This window comes from Nicotiana tomentosiformis, chromosome 8, assembly GCF_000390325.3.
Source record: "Nicotiana tomentosiformis chromosome 8, ASM39032v3, whole genome shotgun sequence".
NCBI lineage: Eukaryota > Viridiplantae > Streptophyta > Magnoliopsida > Solanales > Solanaceae > Nicotiana > Nicotiana tomentosiformis.
This window is the reverse complement of record NC_090819.1, coordinates 46,951,401-46,975,204: the sequence shown is the minus strand read 5'-3', so window position 1 is coordinate 46,975,204 and position 23,804 is coordinate 46,951,401. Positions and strand designations below refer to the sequence as shown.

Sequence of the window (23,804 nt, the reverse complement as noted above, 5' to 3'; positions counted from 1 at the left end):
ACCTCCACCCGCATATATTGGAGTAAGGAGGTAGGGCCGCTTTGTGTAAGGATTGTGGTATTATGATACACCTCCACCCACATATATTGGGGTGAGGCGGTGGGGCCGCTTTGTGTAGGGATTGTGGTATTGTGATACATCTCTACTGCATATATTGGGGTGAGGCAGCAGGGCCGCTTTTTGTCAAGGTGGTTATAGAGGATCCCCGACTGAATATCTATAAATGTTAATGGAAGCTCAAAATAAATTTTCTTGATGTTAACGGCTATCTAAGCCCATTTGTTGTCGCTATGATTCATCATATTCATGCCGTATTTCAAAGCCCTTGAATAGGTGTATTTGTATTGTGTAAGTGAACACTGTGAACAGTCTATGAGACGCATAGGTGTATAATATGATATGTGAACACTAAGGACGGTCTATGAAATGTATATATGTAAAATAAGGGAGAAAGGTGCCCTTTTCATTGGCTTTGTTTGTACATGTTGTTACAGTTACATTATATTATGTATTCCACGTATAGTTTATATGGCCCAGTTGATCCTAAAAGAAGTTTAGAATGATGCAAGTATAATAAGACTTGAAATGTGATCCTATGGGATGTTTCATAGTTTCTTGATGTACTTTATTTGCCTCTTATTTGAGTTATCGTATTTACATATGTTGTTTTGACTGCCTTACATATGAGTACTATGCCACATGTACTCACATCCCTTTTGCCAGGGGCGCTACATCTTTTAATAAATACAGGTATATTTCTACAGGATGATATGGATCTTTGATGGGGATCTTCTTCACTACTCAGCTTATGGTGAGCCCGCTACAGTTCTAGTGGGTTTTTGGGTCTAGTTCGTTTTATGTATATAGGTATCCATTGTCATAGAAGCTCCATGTACACTGTAGGTCATGTAATTAAAGATTTGAGTTTTGTCATGTATTTATGTTCACAACTATTTATGAGGCTATGCACCCATCATGAGAAAGATTGTAGGCCATTGAGCCAAATGTATTCAATTTAAAAGTCATGATCTAATGATATTTTGGTAAATCATGAATGAGTAATGATGAGAGGTTAATGTAAATTAGGCTTGCTCGATTGGGTTTACTCGGTTGAGCATCGGTCGCATTCCTCGAGTTCAGGGCGTGACAAACTTGGTATTAAAGAATGGTTTAGGAGTCCTAAGGTGTCATGGAGCTGTGTCTGTAGAGTCCCTCTTATCGGTGTGTTGCCGGCTAAACTTATAATAGGGAGGCTACAACGACATTTAGAAAATGTTTCTCTTCTTCTACCCTCGATCGTTCGTTAAAGTTCCAATTTAGTCACGGAGTTCCCTTGTTAATATCAAGGAATGTAGCACGTCGTGCTATGAAATGAGAAAGGCCTAAGGATTAAAGGAATGATGCACATGACAGGTATAATGTGTGAGGTGACCAATTGTCCTCGTAATGGAGGAAGGAAAAGTCAAGGATACGACCAAGGTAAGCAAGGTCAGACCGTTGATCTCGAGAGTCATAGTTGTTGATTTCATATATATGGTGCAAAGTGGTGTTATCTCTATGTTGTTTAGGATTAATTTCTGGGATTCTCTGACAGGTGGATAGGCCCAGTTATAGGGGAAACTCTGCCTAAATTTTTAAGAATTTGTAAAGATAGCCAAATTTTAAGGGCCATAAGTAAGTTGAGATTTTGAATAAGAAGTATAAGACCCTTATAGTCATAAGTTCCTATGCAAAATGGTTGGAGGTAAAAGGATGATAATTCTATTATTATAAGTGACTTTTAAAACATTCGAGGACGAATATTCTTAAGTGGGGGAGAATGTAACACCTCGGAAAATTTCGAAGTACTTAAGCGCTATTAAGAAAGTTGATATGCGCTAATTATATTATTTTGTATGTATACAAGGACTATTATATGAATGATATCAATTGATCATGATAATATATGTATGAGGTGCATTAAAAATGGTTTATGGTCTAAGAAGAGCCCCAAGGCTAAGTCAAGTTGAAATTTTTATGATGGGATAAAGTTTCAAGTGAGTTCACACAAGACCTAACTTCAGATGAGCATAACTATCATTATATGAAGTGTTATATGATCTATTACCTATCACAAGGAAGGTATATGTGTCTAGTTTTTAATGCTTCAAACCGTTTATCATTTGGACACACCTACTAGATGTTATGACCAAATTACCAAAGGCTAGAAAAATGTGATTTTGCAATCGCAGAAGTGGTTATACGACCGCAAAATGGTCGCAGACATGGCAAGCGCAGCCCAGTTCTGGGCACCGATTTTGCGGTCCATTGTGTGGCCTGCATACCAATTGTGCGGTCCATTGTGCGAACGCATACGTGATTTCGGAGGGTCCATTTTCATATTTTCATAAACCGACCCCATTTTGATAAATAGGCTTTGGGGCTTATTTTGGGGCAATTATCTGAGATTCTTTAGAGAAAAGTGAGAGTGTTCTAGAGAAAGGAAGTAGATGAAGTGTTTTGTTCATCAAGATCTTGTCCAAGCTTTGAAATCCAACAAGGAAATCTCGCAAGTTCTTCATCTAAGAGGTAAGATTCAAACCCCTAGTCTTCAATTTCGAGTTTGGGGTAAAAGATGGGTGATTGGGAGTGTGATTCTTGGGTGTAAGAGTATTGTTTATACATTCTTGTACTAATAAGGTTTGTGGGAAGATTGTTGAGCTCAAATAAGTAAAGATTGGGTTGTTGAGTGAAGGTAATCTTGTAGAAGAACTTTGTAGTTAAATTTGCACACCTATTGTTCGATAAAATGCTCAAATGATCTAAGACCATGAATATCTTCCTAATTATGGTTCAAATTTGTTATGTCTCAAAATAGATTGGGATTGCTAGAATTTTCGGAACGTTGTAGTAATGTAAGGAAAGCTCAAAGCGAGGTATGTTGGCTAAACTTCCTTCTTAGAATTGAATTCAATGATGTTCCCGTAAGTTTAAAGTATGGATGTCTCAAGTTCCTTATTCTATGTTTCGGGTTGTTCTCAATAAATTCGAATGTCAAGAATAAGCAAAGTTTTGAGAATTATGTATTCAAAACATGTTATGAATGTTCCTATCATATTATGTTATCTTTTGGGAATATGTTCAAGAATGATAGGTGTATTAAAATGCTATATCTTTGAGAGGTGATTCAAATGAAGGTTATGATATCAAATTGTGTGAGAAAACTCAATATGCTTAAGACTCTTAATTGCTCATATGTGTAACTAAAGTCTTGACTGGAAATGTCGTATTGTTGATAACCAATAAATATGGTTGGAAGTGAAATAAGTGAATTGGAGATATAAAGTGTGTCCAGCGTGCCAAGAGTGAAAGTTATACTTGTGGCCAATGGTGCCAATGAAATGAGATGATGTGAGAAAGATTATGAAATGAGCTTTGATTCAACTATTCTAAAATTGACTTTGAAAATAGAATTGCCTAGAAGCTTATGAACTAAAGTGATGCCCATATGTGGTTGTTTTAGCTAATGCTATGTTTAGTGAGTATTTTCAATGTGTTTTGCATTCTTACATATTCGTGAGTAGAAATTGTATATTGTCCTTTTTGGGAAAATGTGTTTCAAAAATAAATGATGTGTTAATTGTTTATGATTTTAACTTGTGCTTCGATTGCCAATCATTTTACTCAATTTCTTGGAAAGAAATCCATTGTGTTTAAAGTCTCCATTACTAATGAACCTAAAGTTGTAATTTTCGGAATATTGTATATGTTGATATTTATGATTATGATCCATGAAAGGAATGATATGAAAGTGTTGAATATGACATACGGCCATTGAGCCATGAAAGAAGAATCATATGTATGGCCAAGAGAGCCAATGAAATAATAATGTTGTAAGTGGTTAAAAGTACGGATTAAGTGATATATGGTGTGAAAGGTTATGAGATGTACGCATTTGTACTTCTGTTTCCAATGTGTTATAACCCCCAACGTTCTTCCGAGTAAAGACTATGATGTTCCTAAATGTTCTAAATGCTCTTAATGTTGTATGATCACCCATGGCAAGTACAAGTAAGTGATAGTATGAACATGAAATGTGATCGTTGCCTAAATGAGAATTATGAAGTGTTGTATGTACCAATGGTTTCAACTATAGTTGTATGCTTCTGAAATAATGTATGTAAATGACTTCGATTGTTAAGTCCCCAAGAGTCATGAACCTAGCTAATGACCTCAAGAGGTCAAGGGAGTGAATAATGAGATGGAAGGGAGATGTCCTTTGTTAGATGATGATGAACCTTAAGAAAAGGAAATTGGGCCCATGTGCCATTGAAATCGACTTATTGATTTACCATGCATGTGCTAATGTAATGAGTTGTGTTTCTCCATGATGATCATGAACATGAAGTATTCCAATGATATGAGAAATTACGACCTTAAATGTAATGACAAACTATGTCGCTTTGAGTTTATACATGGTATTGTGATACACCTCCACTCGCATATATTGGGGTGAGGCGGTAGGGCCGCTCTGTGTAGGGATTGTGATACACCTCCACTCGTATATTTTGGGGTGAGACGGCATGACCGCTTTGTGTAGGGATTGTGGTATTGTGATACACCTCCACCCGCATATATTGGGGTGAGGCGGTAGGGCCGTTTTGTGTAGGGATTGTGGTATTGTGATACACCTCCACCCACATATATTGGGGTGAGGTGGTAGGGCCGCTTTGTGTAAGGATTGTGGTATTGTGATACACCTCCACCCGCATATATTGGGGTGAGGCGATGGGGCCACTTTGTGTAAATGTGGTTATAGAGGATCCCCGACTGAATATCTATAAACGTTAATGGAAGATCTAAATATATTTATTTGCTTTTGCTTGACGTTAATGGCTATCTAAGCCCATTTATTGTCACTATGATTCATCATATTCATGTCTTATTTCCAAGCTCTTGAATAGATGTATTTGTATTGTGTAAGTGAACACTGTGAACGGTCTATGAGACGCATAGGTGTATAATATGATATGTTAACACTAAGAACTGTATATGAAATGTACATGTGTAAAATAAGGGAGGAAGGTGCCACTTTCATTGGCCTTGTTTGTACATGTTGTTACAGTTACATTATATTATGTATTCCACATATAGTTTATATGGCTCAGTTGATCCTAAAAGAAGTTTAGAATGATGCAAGTATAATAAGACTTGAAATGTGATCCTATGGGATGTTCTGTAGTTTCTTGATGTACTTTATTTGTCTCTTATTTGAGTTACCGTATTTTTATATGTTGTTTTGACTGCCTTACATACGAGTACTATTCCACATGTACTCACGTCCCTTTTGCCGGGGGCGCTGCATCTTTTAATGGATGCAGGTATACTTCTAGAGGATGATATGGATCTTTGATAGGGATCTTCTTCACTACTCAGCTTATGGTGAGCCCGCTACAGTTCTAGTGGGTTTTTGGGTCTAGTTCGTTTTATGTATATAGGTATCCATTGTCATAGAAGCTCCATGTACATTGTGGGTCATGTAATTAAAGATTTGAGTTTTGTCATGTATTTATGTTCACAACTATTTATGAGGCTACGCACCCATCATGAGAAAGATTGTAGGTCATTGAGCCAAATGTATTCAATTTAAAAGTCATAATCTAATGATATTTTGGTAAATCATGAATTAGTAATGATGAGAGGTTAATGTAAATTAGCCTTGCTGGGCTTGGTTTACTCGGTTGAGCGCCAGTCGCACTCCTCGAGTTTGGGGCGTGACAGGAAGGCGCGAGGTCGCCCTCCTCCGGATGGCCGCCCAAAAGCAACTAATTGAAAGATATTACAATCGAATAGCCAACCTTCTACACTTCGTTATCGTGGACTTGGTATTAAGGAAGGTGACGTTGAGCACCCGGAACCCGAACGAGGGTATGTTGCGGCTGAAGTGGGAAGGTCCATATCGAATTATCGAGATCACCGGCAAAGAATCATACAAACTTGAAGCAATGAACAGTGAGCGACTACCGAACAACTGGAACATGGCCTACTTAAAATGATACTACTGTTGAGGTACGACGCCATTAATTTGTTTTCTTTACATATTAGACTAACACTTGCAGGTAACGATCAAGGGACGATACGGCTATTAGGCCTGAAAGCATGCATTGCACTCTTTTTTCCTTAGACCGATTTTGTCCCTAATGGGTTTTCCGTCAAGGTTTTTAATAAGGCAACAGTGGATCGTGCTAACTTAGAATCGAAGACCGGAGTCAAGGACCACAACAGTAGTATCCGAGGCCTCTCTATGATCGGCCTCCGATACTGGGGGCCAACATCCTCGGATAATAATTTTGGCTATCCATCACCCTCGGATAATAATTTTGGCAAGGAGAGAAACTTTATGCTCGAACTACCTAGGCTAGGTGGATAGGATTTATTGTAAGGGCCAAACGGTCAAATGAAGCGTGCCCACATAGACCACCCAAGCTCTGACACGAAGCATGTACACATTTTTAACCTTTTATAGAAATGAAAGAAAGTTTCTCCTTGCGGATAAACATTTTGTCCCTTAAATATTTATACATTCGGTCCCCTGAAGATATCGAACCCAAGGGCAATCTCTTTCCGGATCCAAGAGGTCACTCTCACTCGGGGACTGTCATCCAAGGCACGCTCGGGTGACCTAGGGTATCGAAGCTTAGAGGCACAAATCTTATTAGGCAGTGCCCGAACTCTAAAGGCCACGACTATCCCCATTCAAAACTATCGTCCTGGGCAAGCCTGGATAACTCGGGGTAACGAGCCCATTGGGCAATACCCAAACATAAAAGGCTCTGACCGTCCTAGAACATCTCGGAGACGTCCGAGATCCATAACTAAAACATAAGGCCTTCAAAATTTCTAAACCGGTTCGAAGGCTACCCTCGGCAAAATTATATAAAATCCTAAGTGAACATTTCGGGGAAAGCTTTCGGTCATACCAATCCCCCCCCCCCCCACACCATCCTTGAGCAAAATAGTATCGAAAACGAAAAATGTTTGAACCTCTAAAAAAGACCTAATTATTACATGCTAATGCATCCAAAATATTTGCAATCATAAAGGAAAATTGTCGAAAGGAAAAAAGCCTTATATATATCTATATATGCAAATCTTTACAAAGGCCAAACGACCTTACTAAAATACAAAGGTACAAAGGCAAAAAATTACAAGGCACCTAAGAAGCCTAATCCTCATTGGAGCCCACCTCATCACCGGGGTCGTCGGAATCTTCCCCGTCCTCGGACCTGTCCGAACCCTCGGAATCTTCCTCATCCTTGGGGTACGCCAACTTCTTGGCCTCGGCCTCGAGCCTCTTAACATTTTCAAGCTCGGCAAATAAATTAAACCCCCAGGCATGAACCTCTTTGAGAGCCTCCCTCCGGGACTTCCACTTCTAATGATTGGCTATGGCCTTTAGGCGTTCCTGAGCAGCCTCGGCAATGGCTTTGTACTGGGCCACCATATCATCAGCATTGGCCTCAGTTATTTCAACCACTGACTTGGCTGCTTTAAGCTCCTTGGAGAGGGTTTCATGATCGGTAACATGCGATCTCAGTTGAGACTGGAGCTCCTCAATTTTTCGGTACCGTGCCTCTGCCTTCTCCTTCATCGATCAAAGTTGGACCTCCGCCAAGGCCAATTGCTCTCGGGCTGTTTACTTTTTAGAAGCCAACTAGTCCATCTTGCCCTTCCACTCCTCAGCCATGGCCTTGACTTCGTCCATCTCATCCCGAAGCTGGTCAACCTGATCTATCTTCTGTTGGACATGTGGATTCTGACCGTTAGAAACCGTGTCTAGCTTATCATCACTAACTTCAAAAAAATTTACTTGTTCCAACAGGTCCGCATGTTCCTTCTGAGCCGCATCCAACTCGGAGGCTTTTGATTTCACCCTCACGTTGCTCGCTGACAAGTTTATACATGTTTCTTTTCTAAACAAGCTCTTTGGCTTCGGCCTCGAGTTGGCTCAACTCGTTTCGGTACCGGAGTAAGTCTCGTGGTAGAGCACCGAGGCTTACAAATACGAGAAAAGATATTAGAATTATCAAAAAATTAGTTCAAATAACAGAAGAAAAATTGGAATCATCGGGGATTATCAAGAGTTACCCGGTTCAGCACCTATTGTGCTTCGTTGAACAGGTATGAAAAGTCTATCTCATTCATTATGGCCTGGTCTTACTCACTCACCAGGCACCGGAGGCAACTGTCTATCCCTACGTGGGCAGAAAGAACCCGGGCATCCTCCGGAACGGTGATGATAATTGACCACTTCCGACCAGGATTCGCACTTGGGGTAGGGAATTGATTGACCAGTCTCGAGCTCGAGTTAGGCCCACCTGCCCCCGAGAACGGACGTTTCCTCGGTACCTCTATGTCACCTAATCGAGTGACATCCTCCATGGTGGTAGAATACATGCCATCGAAAAAATAACGTAGGGGATCATCCGTTCCGTGGGACCCTCGTTGGGTTGTTCTTTCATAGTTTGGGCCTCATTGTACATAGACTCGGTAAATGATGGTGACTCAGTAATGTCTAACACACCAAGTGCCTCCTACGGGACACTGCCCGCATCTCAGGAAGCCTCAGCCCCAGCCTCCTCATCGACCTCCTTAGCCTGAGGCAGATCAGCCTCACGGGTCTCTATTTTGATGGCCCCCTGCTCTTCGAGGGGTGACAGCTCGCGGGCCACAAAAACAAAAGGCTCTTTCTCCTCGGGCTCGTCCCTAAGTCGATAGAGCAAGTCCGAAGATGGTACTCGGGAACTAGTATTTTCCTTTGGCTTGCGCACCAGCCTTCTCCTTTTTTCTTTTTCTCCGAGCTTGGGGAACTCGAAGCCCTCTTCAGCTTCCTCTCTCCGACTTGCCCTAGAACAGGAGACTCAAAAGGCAAGTCCCCTTCCCTAACTGAAGGCCTAAGCTCGACATTCTTAGGCAAACCTGCAAAGGAAAGTAAAGGAGATAAGGACGCGATGTTAGAAGAAAAAGTTCACTACGACTTTTTCGGGAAAAGAACCTTATCATGAGAACGGGCCTCCCAACGCTCTTTTAAAAGTTTACGCCATGAGCGCTAGGAGTAGGTCATCTATGACACAATGCCCTCGACCCACTCCTTGAGTCGAGGGATAGCATTTGGAACTCGAGCAAGGGCTACAACATAACAAGCACCGATAAGAAAAGGGAAGATAAGTCATAAAATCGATGCTTAAAGGGAATACTTATGTGATGCGTTCCACCTTTCGGGGAATGGCCTCCACTCGGAAGGTACTAGGTCGACGGTCCTCACTTGAACAAAACGTCCTTGCAAACCCCGATCTCGGTCCTCGTAGATGCTCGAGCATGGGGCTTTGCTAGCCCGACATACTAGCTTTATCAGTCCCCCCCGGAAGATTCGGGGACTATATAAGTGGAGTAGATGATCAATGGTGAATGAGCACCCATCAATTTTATTCACAAAAAATTGGAGGAGGATCACGATCCTCTATAGTGATGGATGAATCTGGCCTAGGCACACGTTATACCTCATGCAGAAGTCTAAAATGACTGGGTCTACCGGGCCCAATGTAAAGGGATAAGTGTAAACACTTATATATTCCTCGACATGGGTGGTAATGGCCTCTTCGGGGTCAGGAACCACTATGTCTTTGTCGGCCCAGTTGCATTCTTTTAGGACTGTGGGAAGGACCTCTTCTCTAATTGAGCATATATATCTCGAGGCCTCCTCACACCGATCCTGTACAGAAGAAGTCTTCTCAAACTTAAAGTCGTTGGTGACCGAACAGCCACTGGGAATGAACATCTTCAAGGGGGGCTCTTCCGCCGGTTCATCAACGATCGTATAGGGGATGGTCTCCTCGACCTTAGTGGTCGGTTGCGAGCAAGAAGGAGCATCTTTCTAAGGAATTGATTTTGAGGTTTTTGCCATTGTTATGTTATAAAAAGCTTGGAAAAGACGGAGAAAGAGTGAAAGTTGAAAGATCAAACTTGTTGGCTTGAGTAGGAGATGAGTAAAAGTTTTGCAAAGTACTGAAGAACCTTGGGTAACGGGGGTAAAAACGCTAGATTATATGAAATTCCTAAAGGTATGAAGGTAAAAGATTTGGTGTAAAGTAAGAAATGGACAGAAGAGGGGGTATTTATAGGAGTTCGGCGATGTTTCACATCCAGGGATGGCCGACAGGCGGCTGACATGCATTTAATGCCATTAAGACTTGACAAACAGAACATTTCAAATGTTTTGTCATTTTTGCCGCGATGTGTCAAAGTATGAATCGGGAGCTCATGTCATTTCTCATCGTTTAAACTCCGAAAAACAAGGGGACTATCTGTATATGGGTAAAATCGGGCTGATGGTACCCCCGGTCTCTGAAACAATAAGCCAAGCTCGAGACATGATGACAGGGGACCGAAATTGAGGCAAGGGTCTCATCGAGTCATGGTTCGAAATCGGTCGTAGCTTTGAACGACTTCAATGAACATGGTCGGGCAATCAAGCACGATCGACGGAGGGCCGTTATATCCTGGGCCGGCCGGATATACCTCTCATGCTAAGGCCCGAACAGAGCGCTTACCACCGGAGCCATCAAGACCACGCCCCCCCGGATTCGGTTCAAGATACAAGACCACGGAAAATCATTACTAAATGGTTGCACACGACTAATGAAGGGCCGTGATATTCGTGCCCAATCGGATATCACGGCGCAGAACTCGGCCTGTATCAGCAACAGATCAATGATTAACGAAAAAAAAGATTTTTACCTTTTTTAGAATTATATTAGGGATGAAACTCTCCTACTATATAAAGGAGATGATTTTTATTCAATGGGGACATTGTAACACGTATTTCAAAGCAGTAAATTATTATTTTCTCTATGATTAGCTCTTTCTCTTGTTCATCAGTGCTGGCTATAGCAAGATCAGGTCGAGGGTAAATATTTCAATAAGGCTGGAATTATCCTCCTCGTCTGGTTTGAATCTATATCATCTTTGTTTTTTCAATTTGACTTAATTTATCACTTTGTATCAAATTAATCCGTGTATCTTTAAAACCACATACAAATTCAATTGTTATCCTCTTTTGAGGGTTAATAAAAATCATGTTTAGGTTATGAGATGATACTATTGGGACCTACAGTGGTCGTTCTTTTGCTGTTGAGATTATTTTCTTAATTTGCAGTTACATACTCAGTTGCATTCATCATTGCATATCATATCTCAGTCTCTGTATCATTTATTATCACATCATGTATCCTTGATTTGGGCTGCTTAGCATGAGTGTGGTGAGCCCAAGAGAATGGAGAGATTGATGACTGAGTTGGGGCCTGAGAGTCATGCTGTGAGTGAGATATGTGGATTGGGTTGCACGCCATAAAAAGACTTATGGCTATATGTGGATTGGGTTGCACGCCGCAACAAGCCTTATGGCTATATGTGGATCGGGTTGCACGCCGCAACAAGCCTTATGGCTATATGTGGATCGGGTTGTATACCGCAACAAGCCTTATCGCTATATGTGGATCGAGTTACGCACCATAACAGGCCTTATGGCTATATGTGTATCGGGCTGCACGCCGCAGCATGCACAGTACCGTGCTGAGTGACTGAGTGTGACGAGGTGGAATTAAGACGGTTATTCATATTAGCATACAGATATAGAGATTTCATATTCCTCATATCAGTCACACTTGGCATATTTTATCTGTCTTGAACTTAACTGTTAAACCTAGAAGCATGTCTACATTTTTTTGTACCATTAACCTCTGTATTTGTACTATATTGGTTTAGATCGTCACTGCTTTCAGCCCAAAGGTTAGACTTGTTACGTATTGAGTTGGTTGTACTCATGATACACCATGTACTTCGTATGGAGATCCAGGTATTTTCGGGCATGGTGGTTGCTGATCTTGAAGTTTTTACCAATTCGGAGATCATCGAGGTAGCTGCTCTGGCGTCCGCAGACCTTAACTCTCCTCCTCTATCTCTCAATTTTACTTATATTGTTCTACCTTCTTAGACAGTGTTTCAGACTATGTTATCATATAGAATCTCATGTACTCAGTGATACCCGAATTTTGGGAAAATTGTGTTCGAGTCGGAGTTGTTTATATTGGCTATTTATGAGAGTTATTACTGTTAAACTTGCTTCATCTTATTTTTAATACAAAATGCCTAGTTTTATTGTGATTGTCGGGTTGCCTAGTATTGTGATAGACGTCATCACTACATGTTGAGTTTTGGGTCGTGACAGGTCAGAACCAAAGTGTAAAGTCCCCAACAGAGTCGTCATGTTTTTGTACCCTATTTTGCAAAGGTCAAAACAAGATTCAACTAGTGGTTCTTCTGATATTGATAAAAGAGAGTCGCCACCTAATATTTAAGGTATATTAGGGTACTTATGTGTTTATAAGATTATTGTCCTAACGATCTGCTAACCGGCAAGATTTTGGGTAAGGGTTCTTGTTCTTCTAAGAGGAAGGTGTTAGGCACCACTTAAAATCTACCTAAGGTAGCTCCTTAAAACTTAGGCTAGGTTCAGGGAAGTGAAGGTCTATATTCTACTCAGTCGGGTGCTTAAGGTCTGTAAATTATCCTAAGTTTTGTTTAAAATCTACTATTTTGAAGGAATGTTGTATATATACTTTGGAAAAGGGATTATGGGTTTTATAAAGTTTATGACTTGTGAAAGATCTTTGAAACGTTTGTACCTACAAAACATGAGAAAAGGCTTTGTGAAGTATTCCTATCTTTTGGAAAGAAGATTTGAATGTTTTGTTTCTTTAAAAATGTGGTTGTCCATGTAGCTTTATGAAGTAAAACATGTCATGGGTAACCTTTGGAAAATTGATTTCAACCAGAGTAATGCTTTTGAAACTCATTGAAGTTTATTAGTTCGCAATTACCAGCCGTGTTGGTTTTGTTTGTTGAAAATCAGCCTTGTAAATATCCTTTCGATTCTGATTGTGTTTTCAAATAAAGATCGTTCACTTTTAAAATTTGTTCAAACTCAAAGCATCGAAGTATTGCAGTAGACATGACTTTAAACTTGGATTATTTTTGTTTACCTACGGACCTTGGTTTTCCTAGGTTCCTAAGACAATCAAAAATATAACATAAGTATCCAATAATAATGTTAGTGTCAAACATATACACAGAATAATCAGCTAGATTTTATTGTTTAAAAGTGATAAGGGATTGAACTGGACTCTCGATGTTGGGCCAATGGACCCTGCCCAGCAGATCTACAAGCAGTGGAAGACTTCATTCAAATAAAGACATCACAGACTGGAATTAGGCCTGAATTCCAAAGAACTTGGCAGGCCCAGTTCAAAATTGCACACAAAGAGATAAAGAAAAATAATTAGTGGAACCAACATAAGGCCCAACAAAACAAAATAACAACGAGTAAACAAGATTAAAGAATATTGTGAAACCAATTTCATTTGTATTAATCCTAAAAGGATTAATAAGAGTCAATGATTGGAGGCTTAGAGAGAAAACCTTATTCATGGACAAGATACCCTTTGAATCCCTGGTACTTCAGAGTTCACAGGGGTCTCATGGACCCTGAATAGTTCTTGTGTCAGGGAAGGGCACCTTAACCACAAACCTGATTCCACTCTAAATACCCTTAACCACTCATACTTGCTTTTCCCTAAAGGTTTAGATACAAATGAGGTATTCACTTTAGCAATTAACATGAGAGCAACAGTAGATATAAAGAATCAGACAAAATTTTCACAGGAACTCTAAATCGGCACAAATTGTATGCAATGTTTTCGAAGTATGAATTTTGGCTTGCATCTGTCACTTTCTTGGGTCATGTCATCTCTAGTGAAGGGATCAAGGTCAATCCTGATAAGATCGTAGTTAAGAAGAATTTTCCTAGACCTACAACTCCAACGGAGATTCGCAGTTTCTTGGACATAGTTAGGTATTACAACAGGTTTTTAGAAGGGTTCTCTACTCTTGGCTAACTCTTGACAGTTATCTTCACAGTATTCATGGGTAAGGTTGGGTGGAAGGCATTAAGTAGGCTTGCTTGATTGGGATACTCAATTGAGCATCGGTCGCGCTCCCCAAGGTCGGGGCGTGACAACTTCACTACGACATCATCTTTTCAAATCTCCTCGGCCATATCTAGGACTTGGGATGGGCCTCATGTAGAGCTTTTAGTCGGGTTTCCAAGATTCCCCAGTTTTGAACAAGCTTTGACTAAACCTTGAGCTCATTAAGGACAAGGGTTACCTTGTCGTACTCAAATTCATAAGATCTTTGTCCTCTTGGAAGGCCTTAAGAGCAACCCCCAACTCCTTAAATTCATCTTCAAATGTTCAATTGTCATGAGTAACCCGAGATAGCATCTCTACCAACCCTATTTGATTTCTTATTTCTGCGTTATTAGGGCCTTAAGGGATTGAACCTCTCTAGGAACTTTAACCAATTCAATGGAAAAAATTTTCTACCAGTCTTCGAACATCTTTTGTAGCAGCTTCAAGTCCTTAACAACCGCTTGGGCTCTTTAGTCCGAGGCCTCTTTATCGGCCTTGAGTTTTTCAAACTCGGATGCCCACTGATTATTGGCTTTCTCAAACTTGGAGATTGTGGCCTCATGATCAAGCAGTCTTTGCAAAGCCTCTGTGGAGACCAAATTGCTCTACCAAAATAGAATACATCAGTAATGGAGAAGATCATGGTTAACAATGAAGAGCAATAAAAGACAAAAACTTACCCATAAGGACGAATTCATCACATCATTGATTAGCCCGACGGTGGAAATCCTATTTATCTTGCCCTTCTCCAGAAGATCAATCAACTAGTGTAACCAAGGAGCAATGTATCTTGGTCACAACAAAAGGTTGACCTTCATAGGTACTTCAACCGTAATACTACGAGTACTGGTACTGGCAGAAGGACTACCCTCTTATTATGGAGGAACCACAAGTTTTGGCTATAACTTCTGCACCTGAATAGCATTGGCCTTTTCAAAGATTAGATAGCGACACATTTGATTAGTAAATCGAGTGACAAGTACCGGATTCCAAGATCCCCTTCTGGGAACATACACTCGTTATTTGGTTTCAAAACTGAAACCGTCTCACCTAGAACCTGTCTATCAACCAGGACTCTTCCTTCATCATCATCTACCACTATGATAGTAGCACTACCTCTGATTCATACTAAAGACAAAGGTCAGTAGTCTAGGGATTGGCTCGGGGACTGCTCCAACCTTCCTCAAGTTTCTCCTTCTTCCTTCTTGTAGTTCTCTTCTTTTTCTTGGGATAGCAGGGCCCTTCTCCGAAGCAAATCTAGACGAACCAGCTTTTGCAGTTTAAGAGTTGACGACTCCCAGATTATTTGCTAAGCCTTATCAGAGTTAGGAATACTCGACTGAATTTGGCCCTAGGATTGTTGTTTCTTCATCCAAAGGCCTAAAAACATGAAGAACATTTAATTTAGAGGTCGGAAAAATATGAAATAACCTGCTCAAGTAGCAAAGTATATTACCATGATGCTTGCTCCTCTATCCCATCTCCGCGGAGATAGCCTTCTATGATTTTTTTGCTTAGAAGCATTCAAAATTTTACCAACCAATTTTTTAATATTACTGATTCCCAGGAAGGTGTCCATGGTAGCTACAAATCAAAAGGAATAGTGAACAACATAAAGGGAGATAAAAAAAGGTTTCTTAAGCGAAAGAATAACACTTACAGTTGGTGTTCCACACTTTGGGAAAATAAAGCTTGTCTGAATGAACTAACTCCCTGATAGGCATAACCATAAAGCTTTTGTACCACCTCCCAATCATAATCATCATCAGTGCCAGAGATAATAGCTTTGTTACCCCGAGCGACCACAGTAAATACACCTCCTTTGTAGTGCTTGGTAGAGTGAAGATGTAGAAGATGGTGGAAAGTAATTGTTAGTTGTATTCATGTTAATAGGAATTGTTGGTCGCCTAAGTGTCACGACCCAACTTCTGTTGGGATCGTGATAGCGTCTAACCCAACCCATGAGATTCAGGACCTTCTTTACAGTGACATCATCTATTAAAATCTCTTTGGTCATATCTAGGACTCGAGATGGGCCTCACATAGAGCCTTCATCCAGGTTGCCAAGATTTTCCAGCAAGACAAGCTTTGAGTGAACCTTGAGCTCATTAAGGTAAATTCTATCTAATCAAATTGCATACGTTATTTGTCCTTTTCTAAGGCCTTAAGAGCATCCTCCATCTCCTTAACTTTATCTTCCAATGCTCAATTATCATGAGTAACCCGAGAGTGCTTCTCTACTAACCGGGTTTGGTTTTCCTCCTTCTGTGTTATTAGGACCTTATGGAATTTAATCTCTCCAGTAGTTTTAGACAATTCACTGGAAACCATTTTCTCCTGATATTCTAACATCTTTTATAGAATCTTTAAGTCCTTATCAACTGCTTCGGTTCTCCAGTCCAAGGCCTCCTTCTCAGACATAAGTTTTTCAATCTCAGATGCCCACTGATTATTGGCCTCTCCAACTTCGAGATCATGACCTCATGATCAAGCAATCTTTACAAAGACTCTGTGGCGACTAGATTGCTATACCAGAATGGAATACATCAGTAACGGAGAAAATTATGGTTAACAAGGAAGAACAATGAACGATAAAAACTTACCCGGAGGGATGAATTCATCACATCATTGACAATCCGACAGAGGAAATCTTATCTATCTTGGCCTTCTCCAGAGGACCGATCAACTAGTGTAAACAACGAGCAATGTACCTTGGTCGCGAAAAAAGGTTTACCTTCTTAGCAATAATGTAGGGGGAAGGACTGGACTCTTGTGTTGGGCTGACAATTAGTCAGGCCCAACTAAATTCAAGCAGTAGCAGACTTCAACGGACAATAAGGGAGGCAGCTTAGTTACTTGAACTTGGGCCTGAGTTCTTAATGAACTCACCAGGCCCAGTGCTCATGCAAAAGAATATAGGAAAATCGAATAGCATGTGTAGATAAGGATTAGCATCATCTAAAGTAAACATAGCGAGCCAAATTTCATTTGTGATAATCCTCTATAGATTAATCAAGGTCAATAACTATCAGCTTAAAGTCAACCATATTCACTTACAAGGTCCCCCTATGCATCATTGATACTTCAGAGTTCACAAGGGTCTCTTAGACCCCGAGCAGTGCTTGTGCCAGGGAGGGATCCCTTGACAGTAAAATTAAGCCCACACCAAATACCCTTAATTATTGAACCTAATTCTTCCATGGAGATTTAAACACAAAACCCTGACTTAGCATTTTGAACAAATAAATTGATCAGGAGAAATTAATCAGCAGCCACAAATACGCTCCTCTCAACACATAAGGCCTAAGGCCCAACAAGCATGACATGTTTAAGGAAATCAGTCAAGTAAGCACAAACAAACAGGGAGGGCAATACCAGATTTGTCATCAAGACAATCATTTAAAATTTGAAATGATCACTTAGGTAAAAATAGGATAGACAATCAAGGCACTAATACATACTTCAGTTTTAAGCCATCTTTAGTAAGTAATCCCTGTTAGGATACATGATGTAAGAATATATCATCACATTAAGTTCTACAAAAGGGTTTTAAGAAGTTTCAAAGCTTAGAGTCAATCATAGAACTATTCCATATACATGACACTTACATGAGATTCAAAAATGCAAGTTTAGGTGTAGGGTTTTGGGTTTTGAGATTTAATAATAGGTGATAACAACAACGACAACAACAACAACAACAACAACAACAACAACAATAACAACAAACGCAGTAATTTCCCGTAAGTGGGATTTGGGGAGGGTAAGATGTACGCAACCTTAATAATTGGTGATGGAAAGGGGAAATATCTGGGTAGATTCCTGGCTTATTGGGGAGAATAATGGAGTTACAATCATCTTTTAGTGATTTTGCACATTCTTCTGCAAGGTTTCAAAGGTTGCTAGGGTGAGAGGTTGAAGAGGATGATAGAAGAAAGGGGAAAGGGGGCGGCTAGTGAGTAAGAGAATGTCTCTAGGATTGGGGGGTTTGGTTAGTTTCAAACGGGAGAGTGATCCTGGGCCATTGGATCAATTAGATCAACAGCTTAGATTTTTAGCCTGTAAAATAAAAGGAAAAATAATTATGGGGTCAGACTAAGAGCCGTTGGATCAATGATCCAACGGTAGAGATAAGGACCGATGGGATTTTTTTAAAAAAGTGTAAAAACATGAATAATGTGGGTCGTTGATAGATTTGATCAACGGTCCTCATTAATTGTATTTATTTTGTGAGGGATTTTGGAGGGGTGACATGGCGGAATGGGATTGGTGGAGAAGGGATGACGTGGATTGCCAAAGGGGATAGGGTAATGTGGGCTTGACCAGGTCAGGGGTATTTTGGGCTAGTATTTTGGGCCAAATTAGTTGAGTATTGAGCTGAAATTGAAATTAATCTCATGGCCGCTTTAATTAAAACCCATAAATTGCAATTGTAGCCTATTTTAAATCTTAAACCCCCTTTTATAATTAAATTAATTAAACTTATTTAATACCAATAAAATATAATAAAGTGTAATTAACAAATGTATTATTAATTAATTATTATAAGCTAATTTCTATTATCAAAATAGGTAGAAAATAAAAATAATTAAATACTTATATAATAAATTATGATAGATAATTATTTGATTAATTAAAGTAATAGAGGTGGTATGATTGTAATTATTTAAGACTAGATTATTATTATAATTATTGGCATATAATTAATAACTATTATTACTACTATATTTTACTTATTATATTATTTATTTATTTATTTTGATAAAATTAGATACTAAAAATTTTAAAATACATTATTATATTTTGATGATCGATAAGCGTAAAAATTTAATTTTAAAAAAGGGAGGGTCAAAATTGGTCATCAATATTACCCTCTTGTTCGGGAGGAGCCAGAAGTTCTAGCTCTACCTTTTGCACCTGAATAGCACTGGCCTCCTCAAAGATTAGAGGGCGACACCTTCGATTAGTAACTGGAGTGACGAGTACAAAATTGCAAGACCACCTTCCGGGTACGTATCCTCGTCATTTGGTTTCAGAACCATCGACTCACCTAGAACATGTCTATCAATCGGGACTCTACATTCATCATCATTTGCCACTATGATAGTGGCACTATTTTCTGGTTCATCCCAGAGACGAAGGTCAGCAGTCGAGGAATTGGCTTGAGGACTGCTCTGACCTTCCTCAGCTTTCTTCCTCTTCTTTCTTGTAGTTCTCTTCATTTTCTTGGAAGAGCTAGCAGGGCTCTTGACCAGAGTAGAGCTAGATGAACCAGCTTTTTGTATTTTAAGAGAAAACAACTGATGGTAGGCTATAATTGCGTATTCTAGTCACTTATTGCACACCAATTCACGGCACTTTACTTGTGTTGAGCTTTAATTGATAGTGATTAACACTTATGGTGTGTTTATGCCTTGCAAGAGTGATTCCGAGCTATGTAGATGTTATGGAATGAATTCGAGCTATTTTTAGCGTTGAAGTCTGAGTAAAAGCCCAAGGGATTAAGCTGGGATCGTGTTCGGGGGTCGAGGACCAAGTCTGGACAACAAAAATCAAAGTTTAGTCCGTACTCTGAGAAAGCCCCATTGTCGCAGCCCGAGGGGCACCGCGCTTGTGCAATTCTCTACTGCATGTTGGAATTAGCTCTTTGGATTTCCCCACTAATGCCCCACATGGCGCGTTTCCCCATGCGGCGCGCCTGTGTAATTTTTATAGAGTTAATTTCCTATTTCGGCTAGGAGAAGGTGATTTCGTTTGAGGCTGACCCTACTTAGTATAAATACATGGAAAAACAGTATTTTATGGACATTTGACACATCTTCGACCTAAGGAGGCTAAGGAGGAGTCTGAAGAATACGAGCACAATGATTTCCTCTTTCCTTCCTCAATAAAGACCCGAGTTTTTATCGAATTTATGTTTTCCTATACTTTAATTTTATTTGTGATGAATTGCTCTATATCTATGGAGTAGTTCTCTTTAGGGTTTGTTGGATTTGGTGTATTGATGATTGTTTGTGGATTATAACTTTATTTTTATGTATTGAATCATTTTGGATGATTTAATTATTGCATCTATATTCACTTATTCATGTAATCGAGAGAGGCATAACTTATGATATCTTTGCATTATATTGTTGGTTGTGTTCACGAATTCTTCTTTGTAACCGAAAGAGGCTAGTTGAATCATTAATTATACCTAGTTAGGAGGATAACCGAGAAAGGTTCTCCTAAAGACCAATCCACTATGCATTCTTGCCTATCTTCACGTGCTTAAATTGGTTCATCTTGTGAGGTTAAGACTTAATCGAGAGAGGAGTTTTGCTGAACGTTTGAACTAATAATTGAGTGAATTCGAGAGACTCACTTAAACATTAGAAGTGAATTACCTAGAGTTAGATCCCAAACAATTATCATGCACCTATCCTGTCAACCCTTATTTTCTCCCATTGATAACTTCTTTGCTTACCTTTTTGTGATTGTCATTAGTCAATAGCTTTAGATTCTTAGTTAATTATAGTTAGAAATCATAGAAATCTCAATTGTTGATCATCTTGGATAGCAATCAAGCTAGAAATTACAAGAATAATGTTTAAATCCAATCCCTGTGGATACAATATTATACTATACTATATTTGACTAGCGAGCATAATTTACGTGTGTGTTTCGATCTCGTCAAATTTTGGCGTCGTTGCCGGGGATTGGCAACCAATAGTGTTTGAAATAGTTTGTAGTGCTAATTCAAAAAAATTTCTTTTTTTTCTCTTTTTGCGTTTGGTGTTCTTTGACTGTGCGCAGGTGACAGGTTTAGTGTGGTGCATGACTCGAGCTTCTGCGAAAGAAGTGATACCATATGAGACAGAGATAGAAAAATAATTGCGACAGCTGAGGAAGGAAAGAAATGTCACCGAGACATCAGAAAAGGTTGGGCAATCCTCAACCAAAGAAACTATGGCTGGAAACAGTGATGATAATGTAGATGTGGCTGCAGGAGAGGCATCCCAACAACAGGAAAAAGTTGTACGGGATGCTGAGGAAGCAGCTATTAGATATCCACAGAATATCTATGAAGAAAAGAGGGGTCTCAAACTTAATCAACATCAATCCTTGACTGGGAGACCCCTTGGCGATTATACTAGACCGGTCTACAATCAAGGATTATCCAGTGTTAGACCACCTCCAATTGCAGCAAACAATTTTGAGTTGAAGCAAGAGTTGCTTCAAACCCTTCAGAATTGTTGTGTCTTCAAAAGGAAACCAAATAAAAATCCAACACACATCTAATGGACTTCGAAGAGATTATGAATACCTTTCAATGCAATGGGGTGTCACAAGATGCAGTGTACTTAAGGGCATTCCCCTTTTTCACTTAAAGATGATGCTAAGGAGTGGCTTTGGAGTTTACCCAGTGGATCGATTAGAACTTGGGAGGAGATGACCAGAAAATTCCTTGATAAATATTTCTCCTCAGCTAAGACGGGCAAGATTAGAAGAGAAATCTATAACTTCTGCCAGAAAGAGACTGAAATTGTTTTTGAAGCACGGGAGAGGTTTAAGGAGATAGTTAGAAAGTGTCAACAAAGCGGAATTGAACTCTGGATGCAACTCTGGGGTTTTTGGGAAGGATTGACACCGGACTCACGTAGAACATTGGGCAATGCAGTTGGAGGCCCTTTCATGAAGAAGACACCAGAGGAGATAGTTACAATTCTTGATGAGTTATCTAAAGATGCTGATCAGTGGCCCTCTGAGAGTGCTGAAAGAAGAAGATCAACTGGTGTTCACCAAGTTGATGCTAATACATATGTGCAGGTACAGCTTGATGTTATGGCTAAAGAAATACAAAAGCTGAACTTAGCCTTAATATAAAATGAGTTGCACGCAGTTTGTGATATATGTGGGAGAGGACACCCTACTCATGAGTGTTAAGCCTCAACTGAGGAAGTCAACGCTGTGGGAAATTATAATGCATTGGGTCAGAGGCACCCTGATATTTTATGGAGTTCACCTGGGGGTACTGCGAATGCATGGCAACAAAACAACCCCAGACCCCAAGGACAAGGAGCTCCAGCATACCAAAATCAGTAGAGGCAACAATATCAGCCTCAACAGCCCATTCAGCCTGGCCTAGAGGATCTAATGAAGGCTTTAATTATCAAGACACATAAGAGGCTGGACGCCCATGGAGCAGCTATCAAAGAACTGGGCACTGGTTTTCGAAACCTGGAGAGACAGGATGGGAAACTTGCAACAATATTATCTGAGAGGATTCCATGAAATCTCCCCGCTGATACTGAGAGAAATCCTAAAGAAAAAGTGAATGTTGTAACTCTGAGTAGTGGGCAAGTGTTGAAATATCCCACCCCATTCCAAAATGATGTGAAACTTGAAAAAGAAAGTGGGGAGCAGATGAAGAATGATGTTGATAAAAAGATGAAAGGCCAGATGAAAGCTGAGAAAAAGAAGAAGGGAGAAACATCGAGAAGGGAGGAACGTGATGAGAGGGAGCACATGCCTACTTTACCCTTCCCTCAAAAGCTATATAGAGAAAAGTTGGACAAACCGTTTGGGAGATTTTTGGATGTGCTGAAACAGGTTCATGTGAACTTACCATTCACAGAAATGCTCTCACAGATGCCTGCTTATGCCAAATTCTTGAAGGAGATCCTTACAAAGAAGAGGAAGATAGAGGAGACCTCAGTGGTCAAGCTCAAAGAGCATTGCAGCGCGATATTGCAAAACAAACTCCCACAAAAGTGTGGAGATCTAGGGAGTTTTACTACACCTTGCTCATTAAGAACTATCAATTTTGATAAATTGTTATGTGATTCTGGTGCCTCAAATAACTTAATGCCAATATCTATTTACAGGAAACTAGAGAAAGAGATTGGAGAGATAAGGTCGGTACCAATATCTTTGCAGCTGGCGTACCAAATGACTTTAATACCCGAGGGGATAGTGAAAGATGTGTTAGTTCTGGTGGATAAGTTTGTATTTCCTGTAAACTTTATAGTGATGAATATGGAGGAGAACAAGGAGGTCCCCCTCATCCTAGGAAGACCATTCTTAGCGACGGGTAGAGCAATATTGGATATACACAAAAGAAAACGCATTCTTAGAGTGGGTGAGGAGACTGTGACTTTTGAGATGAATGTAACAAAGGGGGCACAAAAAGAAAAACCAGCTGCAAATGTTGAGTGGAAAGTGAAGGGCTCAAAAGAGAAGGATGTAGTGAGCAAGAAAGATAAGTGTGGGATGTACCCCAAAAAGGCTGAGAAGAAGTTGTCTGCATGAATGTGCACATTAGTTCGAAGGCGAGGAATGGAACCTGACTTCGACTCGGACCCCGACTAGATGTTCAGGGAAGTTTCCTTTACCTTATACTTTTTAATTGTGTGTCATGGGGACATGCCACAACTTTAAGTGTGGGGTGGGGGTTAGTTGTATGTTGTATGTATATGTGTTAGTTTTGTTAGTTGTAGATATTTGGAAAATTGAAAAAAAACCATAAACATTTGAAACAATTTCGATTTTTCCCGACGATGGATATCATTCGACATGTTTCTTGAGGGATCAAAGTCGAAAGAAAAAGACAAAAAGATTTTTCTTTTGTTCGGTAGTGTAATAATTCCCCCTTATTTTTTTATTGTGCCGCAGTTCTTTTCCAAGAATTTTGTTTGAACCGGGTATAGTTAGTTTTTATTTTTAGTAGGAGTAGGAAACCTTATGCTGTAATTTGAATTG

At 39.9% G+C, this 23,804-nt stretch overlaps 1 protein-coding gene and 1 non-coding gene across 2 annotated transcripts; one reads left to right on the top strand and one right to left on the bottom strand.

Moving 5' to 3' along the window:
- Window positions 1-21,542: 21,542 nt before the first annotated feature.
- LOC117277498 (small nucleolar RNA R71) lies at window positions 21,543-21,649 on the bottom strand. Its single transcript, XR_004507801.1, has one exon. It is a non-coding gene; the product is annotated as a small nucleolar RNA R71 (small nucleolar RNA).
- Window positions 21,650-22,469: 820 nt separating this feature from the next.
- Window positions 22,470-23,354, top strand: LOC138897418 (uncharacterized). Its single transcript, XM_070183386.1, has one exon. It carries the CDS (start codon window positions 22,470-22,472, stop codon window positions 23,352-23,354), a length of 885 nt encoding a protein of 294 aa, XP_070039487.1.
- The last annotated feature ends 450 nt before the right edge of the window (window positions 23,355-23,804 follow it).

Coding starts and splice junctions, on each gene's coding strand:
- LOC138897418 (XM_070183386.1), top strand. CDS start 22,470: ATGAAGAATGATGTTGATAAAAAGATGAAAGGCCAGATGAAAGCTGAG.